The sequence below is a fragment of the Sitodiplosis mosellana genome, unplaced genomic scaffold, assembly GCF_009176505.1.
Source record: "Sitodiplosis mosellana isolate CC-2019 unplaced genomic scaffold, AAFC_SMos_1.0 Smas_scaffold_5, whole genome shotgun sequence".
NCBI lineage: Eukaryota > Metazoa > Arthropoda > Insecta > Diptera > Cecidomyiidae > Sitodiplosis > Sitodiplosis mosellana.
This window is the reverse complement of record NW_022595248.1, coordinates 6,313,816-6,323,429: the sequence shown is the minus strand read 5'-3', so window position 1 is coordinate 6,323,429 and position 9,614 is coordinate 6,313,816. Positions and strand designations below refer to the sequence as shown.

Genomic DNA, 9,614 nt, shown 5'->3' with positions numbered 1-9,614 from the left:
GGCAGTAAATTAGAATCATACAAATTATGTTTAGATGAGTTGCAATGGCACATTTGCATTGGCTTCAAATCATGTGAACGCGGCGGCGGCAAACGACCAAATAAGACGGAAAAAATGGCATATTAATATTATATATATATTAAAATTTTGCTCTTGGTTACTCATATATTATCATCTGTATGAATGAAAAATGACTCTAACTGAAAAGACACCACCGTCGCCTCAGTCGTCGTACATTTTTGAGATTTCGTTGAAATGTAGAAAAGTCACACGACACAAAAACACTGTTCGGAGCAGAGCCAGGTAAGAAACGACACCACACAAGAATCTCAGACAGAAATATTAAAATTTTGATTTACAATTTTTATATAAATATACATTGCGCGCGCGAGAAAAAAAAAAGCTCAGAGAGAACGACCCGACCGGCGAGTCACCTTCTACGCGCTTGCCGTAATATGCCATTTCGAATATTATTTAATAAAGTGAATAGACTAAAAAGTCGTAACTAACATCGAGTCGGTATGCCGTAACTTCATCACCGTTTGAAAATGTTTATGCAAAAATGCCTCGAGCATGTGCTTCGTCTCTCTCGTGTGCGCAAGGCGCGCGCGCGCGACGCTTCACATTACCCTGAACGTTGCACTTCTGTGTCTCTGTTAAACCGATCGATTATTATTATTAGTAAGATTCAAAGTGTAAATGATTTTTGTGCAGCTCTTTGTTGTCGTTTTTTTTTGTTAACATCGCTCATATCGATGTGTATCGATGTGTGAGATAAATGAAAAAAACACATCGATACCAAAACAATATTTAAAATTTCAATTTAAGTGAATTTTCATGAAGACGATTGTAAAGTCATTTGCCACAATGGCTGGATTAGCAAATTTTAGTGCTTTTGCCGCGCACGAAAGTACCATAATTGAATGCCGTGTTCAATGAACGACTTGGAATAGGGCATGCAAGAAAAGAAGAGTGTAAGTATCTGACAATCTGAGTGTAAATTTCAATAAAACAACTTTTTAATTTGGCGTGAAACTAGATGAAGATCAGATATCCAGCGGAAAATTAGTCAAATGAATATGCTTGAATTTAATTTGTGTTTTGAATGCAAACAAAACTGTTCATCTATACGTATAGTGTAGGATCGTTTGTGCCAATTACCAGTAAGCCCCATTTAGTCATTTAGTTTTGTGTACAGAACACTCTGTCGGTATGGCGGCGTGAAACTTAAGCCAAAAACCGATTTAAATAGAGTACTTAAAAAGTGTATAATCGAAAAACATTTTCATGAAGAGAATGCGAGCGAATAACGAGAGAGAAAAAAAAACACAATACACTCAGCATTGCCCACAAAAGAGTGTACGATGCTCCAACAAATGGAACCAACACACAAATACACAGCATGTAAAATGTTCTTTAGCTATTGTTGTTGTTGTTGTTGCTTTACTCCTCTCTTATGAATTTATAATGCTCGTAATAACATATTGTTGTGGGTATTGTTTATTATTATGATGCCTTAACAAGATTACAATCTCTCGCTCACTCACTCACTCACTCACTCACTCACTCTCTCTCTCTCGTGTCGTACTCTACGGTTGTGGTGTTATTATTGCACTTTTGTGTGTTGAATATGTGCGGAATCTCTTTCGGCTCCCTCTCTCTGGCTCGTTTGTATTCAGTTTGTCCGAACGATACGTTCCAATCTTAATGTAATTGGTTAGCTGCTTGCCACATTCGGCCTGTTAGCAAATCACCGAACATAAATGCTGAGCGAAGAAAATTTTCGGTGTGTTGTTGTTGTTGCTTTTTTTTTCAAACGTACCGACATTTGGCTGCGCTTTATCAACCAACCTCTTCACGCAAACGAGAGAGAGAGAGAGTGTGTGAGAGAGCAAAACGAAAAAATAGAGAGCAAAGAAGAAAACCCCAACGTATTGCGGTCGATTTCCTGTATGCCGACAAATAAATTGCCGAACAGTGGCACACAGCTTATGTGCAATGCATACAAATTGTATGCATTTTCTACCCATTTCATTCACTGGCGACAAATTGTGCTATTGCTGTTCTCTCGTCTTTTTTTTACGATTGTCAAGAGGACTAAAGTGAACTTCATTTGGATATGTCGCCCATTAATCGGAGCATAAATACACGGTGAAGGAATACACATTACTTCGAGTGTATAGCAATAAAAGTGATACTCATGAAATGCCATATACATTCAATTAATTGAGGCTTCAATGTAAGCAATTTGTTGCTACTGTAACCGTCACCGTCGTCGCCTTCTTTCCTTTTTTACTATCTTCTGACACTATTTTCCTTTGCCATGTCGTCTTTTATTCGATTTGAATTGAGTCAATTCGATTGATAGACAATGGTTGTTCCTCTTTTTTTTTTAATCACATACCACTTTGTTTCGTTGATAGCTCTTTCTCGCTGCAACTAAATGTCAAATTACATTAAATATTAACGTAATTATGTCAGATTGAAAATGGATCCGTTCTTTAAACTCTTTGTTAACAGAGCAATTATCCGAATGAAAAGAACATAAAATGAGTAAGAACAACAACAACAAAGCGAAGCGAGCACATGCCACTTGATGATAGACGATGACGCTGATATACATCTATGGATACATAAAAAAAATACAATAATGTGCCAACCAAATGAAAACATGATATCCATTATCCAATCAATTCAATAATGATAATTCAAACGATCTCACTGTTCATGAACGCAAAATAATAAGGTTTTGTAGCTAAGGGCTTTACAAAAGCCGCTTTTGTACGGAAATGTAGCAATGATATAGTCATTGGATCGAATAAAATTCGGCTACTGTCAAAATTAGTTGATTCAACTGTTTTCATTCAATGAGAATTTCATCATGAAATTGACTTTTGTTGTATTTTTGATGATCAATTTTCGATAAAATATTCTCCAAATATGAAGATCCAAAACAATAAAAAACTGTAATTAAAATTTAATTTCAGAAATTGGTTTCAATGTGAAAATAATCTGAATTTTCAAATGGCTTTGGCATTCATTCCGACGGCATTTTCTCTATTCAAAGTAAACTATAAAACGAATTCGAGGGAAAAACAATTTCATTGGCCGTGACATAAAACACTGACACGTCACTCAAGTCTTTGACGCTTTAATTGCAATTGGACATGAAAACGAGGTTATCTCAAATCTTTTTGACAGAATTATAGCTTTTTCTCTACAGAAGCCACGATCAATATAAATAAAATGGAAACGTATTTACATTACCATGTGAAACAGCAATGCTCCGTTGTTTTTTCTCATTCTCTCTCTCTCGTTCAATAAACGTAAATAGTTTTTTTTTCTTTTTCATCATTTTTTCCGACTCGCAATTTAGGTTGAGCAAATTGTTTAATTACAACTTATTCCAATTTAGAGTGTAGATGTGTTTCATTTTAACAAATGTTTTCCAAAAAATTCCACATATCCAGGTACGAGGTGATTGGTTGACGATAAAGTCAGTTTTACACCAGAGAAAAGGCATTGTTTTCCAAATCATTATTATTATTATTCGCTGGATATGGACATGCATGACGGTTTTCATCTATCATCCGTCCCAAACACATCGGCTTCCAGAAGTCGTAATAATGACCGCATTTTTCGGCGCTTATAATAAATTAAGTGGATAATACATAGCAAATGATTGATTAATATCGTATGCTGTTATAATATTGGATTTTAACACGATAACTTGACTCTCTTTCGTTCCATTGCTCTTATTCAATTGTTCAAAACGTGACGCCACACATTTTTCGATATTTGACAGGCTTTTACAATGGAAATAGGATTATCACCAAATCAAATATATAATTTGAAACATTCCATTGAGTGTCATCATTTCAGCCACTGTGTAATGTGGCAGAATTTGAATGAAATGCGTATATTGTGAGACTCACTCTTCTGAAACAAATATTTTCTCAGATCATAACGGTCATCATACGGCTGAAAAAACCATTTCTTTTCACAAAAATGAAAAGAAAAGGTTAAAACAAAAGCCGAACAAAACATGATCCTAGTTGTTGGTGCAGACATTCACTAATCGCATATGTCGGTTTTTCCAAATCATTTCAGCAAAATGAATATCCGAATGAGAATAATTGAATTTTCCAAATGGTGAACAGCAGCAACAAATACTCGAACAACATTGAAACTAATGATTTGCGGAAAAGCAACATAAATATTTGAAGGAGCCACACCAATCGAAATGTAAACGCAATACAGCAATAGATTGGGTTTTTGAGAACGACTCCACCGTTGCTGCTGCCGTCGCCGCCAACAACGACAACCAAACAATTTAGCAGAAACTAGACGAGAAGAGTTTTGGATTAAGACGAACCCACTTTTGCGTTGGCCGCCGAACAAAAAGTGCAATTCAAAGAGCGCTAACAATAATTTATTTTCCTAAATATTGATTTTCGCTTTAATTTCCATTTCCTTCTTGTTTGTAATGCGATACACAAACACCAAAGAACACCGTCCATGTGTGCTTCGTGTGTGCAGACATTTCGACCGTTTCGCTCTTTCTCCATCGAGGTGGCGAGAAATGGTAACATTTTATATAAACAATTGTGGTTTTGTTGAAGGCTTGATACACATGTAAACAAACTTTAACCTGTTTGTGTAATCAAAGAGCTATGTAAACGTATCGTACGCTGTATAAGCACCACCACAACAGTTTGTTTTAGCACTGATGCCAAAGCGTTAGCCAATGACAACGTAGCGATTTCCACTACACATGGCCAAAGCTCCTCCCTTCCAGGAAAAACAAACCTTCTCTGCATGGGAAACACACAGCGAACAAACGAGTTTGATTGTGCGCGTACAATAAACAATATGAAGCAGTGAGCCATTCTCACTGTGCTAACACACACACACACATTCTTTCCCAGTCGTACACACGCACTGCGACGAGATCCAATTGCAACGTGTATTCTCGAACGCGATGGAAATGGAAAAGAGAACGAATAGAGAATTAAACAAAAACGGGAAAAATACACAACACCACAGTACAAATGTACGGTGTTACATACTCGGGGCCCGTGATTGTGTATGTTTGTATACACGCAAGCGAAACACGAATAAACAAACAAGGAAACGATAGAGAAACAGAGAGCACATAACAAACACGCATACAACAATATACGGGCACCCGATGATGCTTCTGTTGCTGCACAATACACAGTCCATAACAAACACTCGCACAACGAATACACACAACCGTAGCGCACACATGCACGCCTTGTTTATCAGAAGAAAAAAAAAAGCAGATATAATTTGGATTTCAACACCTCTGCTATGCGGTGTTTACAGCAGAACTAGTCTATAACAAACAATTGAAGTGTCGATGCGTCTTTTCGTCGTGTTGTGTGCTTAAATCTGTTTTTGTCGTCACTAAGATCGCAAGTCGGAACATCGAAATTCATCGTGCGCTCTGCTTCGCCAACCAAATTCAATAACGACACGATCAAATATTACGAACTGAATTTGGAATTAAAGTGTTTCAAATAAAATTGTTCAATATTCGTGATGGTTTAAAGTTCAACGAACAGTCAAGGGATTATCTTCAAGTGGAATAAAACAAAACAAAAAAAATAACAACAAAAAAACACTCTTGTGTAAGAGTTATAAAATAAACGACGCAAAAAGTGTTATCTTTTGTGAAGTATTCAATCGCAAATGCATTTCAATGTTTTGAATTATGAAAAGTTAAAACAAAATTAACAACGAATCGGAAAAAAAAAGTTCAAAAAAGATATCATCAAGTTCAAATTATATAATTGAAAAATTGCAATCTGATTGAAAAAAAGAAGAAGGAATCAAAGTAAAACAAGAAAAAAAATGCCGCGACCATCACGTGAATCGTACGGTGATCAGAAGCCACCGTATTCATACATTTCACTGACCGCAATGGCGATTTGGAGTTCAACCGAAAAAATGTTACCGCTCAATGAAATCTATCGCTTCATCACCGATCGCTTCCCATACTATCGCAAGAATACACAACGGTGGCAAAATTCATTGCGACACAATCTCAGTTTCAACGATTGTTTCATCAAAGTACCACGGCGTCCAGATCGGCCTGGCAAAGGAGCCTACTGGGCATTGCATCCGCAAGCATTTGATATGTTTGAAAATGGTAGTTTGCTACGACGAAGAAAACGCTTCAAATTGCACAAAACCCAAAAGGATATTTTGAATGACGAATTGGCCGCTTTGGCAAATATAAATCGGTTCTTCTTCCAACCATCGTCCGATCCAATGATGCCAATGGACGATCGCACCGATATTACTCCGGATATCTCAGCTCAAACGTCGCCAAGTATTGCATCACCAAAGCGACCTCTCACACCAGAATCACCGCCAATCATCACCTCCGAGCCCAGCATCACCACAAATACACCCGCCAAAATACAAACCGCAAAATCGCGGCCAAAACGTGCATTCACCATCGAAAGTCTAATAACCCCAGATAAAAAGGCCGATAAAGTCCATCGTAAAAATAGTGGCAATACCAATTTAACCAATTCAAATGAAATTCGCTCACAACATCATCCGTTGCAACAGCGGCAAAATTCTGTGCGAACCGTACCAACGCGATTGCCACCAATAAATCAAGCATTACCATTACCATCATCGATGCATTCACCTCATTGTCATCCGCATCTACAGCAGCAACAGCTTCATGTTCAGCATCATTTAGATTTGCCAAAAGAGATCGGAAATGTGGCAGCCGGCCTTCCGTTTTTGCCGTATCCACCGCATTCGATGGGTTTCGATTTATCGCCAGCCGCCGTTTATCCACTGCTTATGATGAATCAGGCGGCATTAACCAGTTTACAACCATCGGCCGCTTATTTCAACCAAAGTATGATGCATCACACACTCAACTTACACCATCAGCAACAGCATCATTTGAATCCAAACCATCCGGAATCGCCGATATCGAATCCACTGACTACTTTGCTCGAAATGTGATATTAGAGTGTATTTTTTTATTTTTCGAAAATTTGATTAATTTAGATTAATATATTCCGTGTTCCGTGAATGGATGCAGATAGAGAAGAGAAAGGAAGAAAAAAAAAGAGATGAAGGGAAGAAAGAGAGCGAGAGAGAGAGAGAGAGAGAGAGTGATCGATAATTGCAATTTATGAGCACTTAAATAATATGGATTGTATTAAATATTTCCCGCTTCACTAATGATATAATGAACTAATTATATTGAAACAGCCAATTCTTTTTGTGTGTTTTTTCGTACAGTAGAGAATGGTCTTCAGATTTCCATATTCTAGAACAGCAACTAAACTTGTTCGGAATATATTCATATTCTGACAGGTAAACCCACCAATTTGTATGCGTATTCTTTTTTCTATTCATTCATTCGCATGTCGGAAGTGAAATCACTCATATTCATCATTGTGTCAGTTCAATTTTCAAATAGTTCGTGTCCATTGGACGAGAAGAGTATAGAATTTTATTATTTATTCGTGTCGAGATAGAGAGAAGTCTGTTTTTATTAGAGAGGAAGTGAACTTTTTTTTTTCAGAGAGGAAACAAATACATACACTCATTCAGGAATGCTAATTTTTTTAGCTTGATTACACTCTATTATTATTAATAAATTAATGAATGAACAAAATGGGCAAAAACATTCAAATGTAACAAAATCCCAGTGTTTAAGCATGTGAATGTAAATAATTTGTAAAATTTAGAAGCAACCTATCTTGATCTTAATTATCTTATATAAGAATGAAACAAGAAGAAAACAAAGTTGCAATAGCGAATCATCCAGGAGACAAACTGATTTGTACTTATTTAGCAATTGAAATTAGAGAAGAATGTGTAAATTGAATTTAAACGAACAACCTGTGTCTAATTTAGAATTATAGAGAATACTATTTGAATGTTTAATCACTCTTTAAATAGCTCACTTAACGGAAGAAGCAAGCAAAACAATATGAGATTATTATTATTATTACAATGTAACGTGTAGTGGTTGAATGAGAATGCATAAGTAGAGCCTATTATTCGAATCATTTATCCCAAAAAAAAAATCACACAAGAAAAAAAAAACGAAGAAAAAAAAGAGAGTAGAAAAACAACAACGAAACAAGAATTCAATAAATGTTCATGAAATTTATCCATTGGATACACAATTTAAAGCAAAAAAAAAACCAAAACTGAAATTTCATTCTTTTTTATATCTTTTGATCGACATTTTCCCACTGAAAACACGATGGTATTGTCTTCCTTGTCCATTCGGCTGCTGTAAATGTTTATACCTCGGTTCAAAACATACCCGATAATTGAACAAATTAAACAAACACAAACGAAAGAGCCCGCAACCAACCAACCAACCAACCAACCTACCAGGCATGTATAGCTTTCTTTCATTTTCAGCGAAATGACAGAGCAAAGATCGATATATTCTTGATTCTTTCTCGATTTTGTGTCGGCACTTGAAAGTCTGTGTGTACCGGGGGCCCTGCTCACAATGCATTGCGGACGGTGCGTTACATTTTTTGTGAATAATGGTTTAGTGTGAAATTTGAAAAGATTTCATGCATGATGAAGCGATTTCACACACACAAAAAAGAACACTTTGAAATCGATAAATTGTTCGGCTTCTCTTTTTTTTCAACGAGTATTATGAAGTCTATCTTGGAATATATATCGCTTATTATTTACTTACCAATCCAGTATTAATGGTTATTTGATACACAATTTTTAAGTGGCCGAAAATATGTTCTGATTCACTTGTAATGAAAAGAGTAATGCATTGTTCTTTGATTCTATTGTACTTTTTTCGGTTAGATCTGTATGACATTCCGAGTAGATCGGACGCCAATTTGCCAAAACAAGTGTTTAAATCAATTGTTTGAATCGAAATAATGGACACAATCATCGGATTTGTACAGTAATTCTTTACTACATGTGTACTCACCTTTTAACAAAGAAACTTGTAGAAAATTAAAAAAAAAACACAAAGAAAATCTCCGAAAAATGCCGATTCCAGCATAACATCTGAGCAAATATCTCTTTTATAGTTCCGCCTATTGCGATTTTATTGAATTCGAATTTGATTTGCTGTTGGCACTGACCAATTGTTTATGGTGAGTATGTGTTTGGTTTTCACTTGTTTTATTTTCATCTCATTCAAAAAAAAGTGGATAAAATTGAGCAATTTGCGCCTATTTATTTGAGCCAGTGTCTGTGTCGACTGATTGTTTTATGTGAATTGAGAATGTGTCTATTTATACAAAGCAAAAATCATTAAATTACCATACATTGCACACATAATATTTACCTTAGAGACATGAACCATGTCGAAGCGTAAGCACATCGGCAACGCGTTGAGAATTTGATATGAAGCGGTGGCCGCATATATTCATTTGACATAAATTCCCATGCTTAAGATCTTAGCTACCGGATTTTAATATCATACGTGCATTGCAAGACGAAAAAAAAAACGAAAGAGACTGAAGTTTGAAATTCGCATTTATTTAGCAAACAACATCTAAGGCTGTTTGAAAATGACGTTGCACATTTTGTTGTTGCGCTCAAAGCGCATTTCGAGA

At 36.1% G+C, this 9,614-nt stretch overlaps 1 protein-coding gene across 1 annotated transcript; it reads left to right on the top strand.

Moving 5' to 3' along the window:
• The first annotated feature begins 5,375 nt into the window (after positions 1 to 5,375).
• Positions 5,376 to 8,140, top strand: LOC129566758 (fork head domain-containing protein FD4-like). Its single transcript, XM_055442972.1, has one exon. The coding sequence runs from the start codon at positions 5,878 to 5,880 to the stop codon at positions 7,012 to 7,014; it is 1,137 nt and encodes a 378-aa protein (XP_055298947.1). The 5' UTR covers positions 5,376 to 5,877; the 3' UTR covers positions 7,015 to 8,140.
• The last annotated feature ends 1,474 nt before the right edge of the window (positions 8,141 to 9,614 follow it).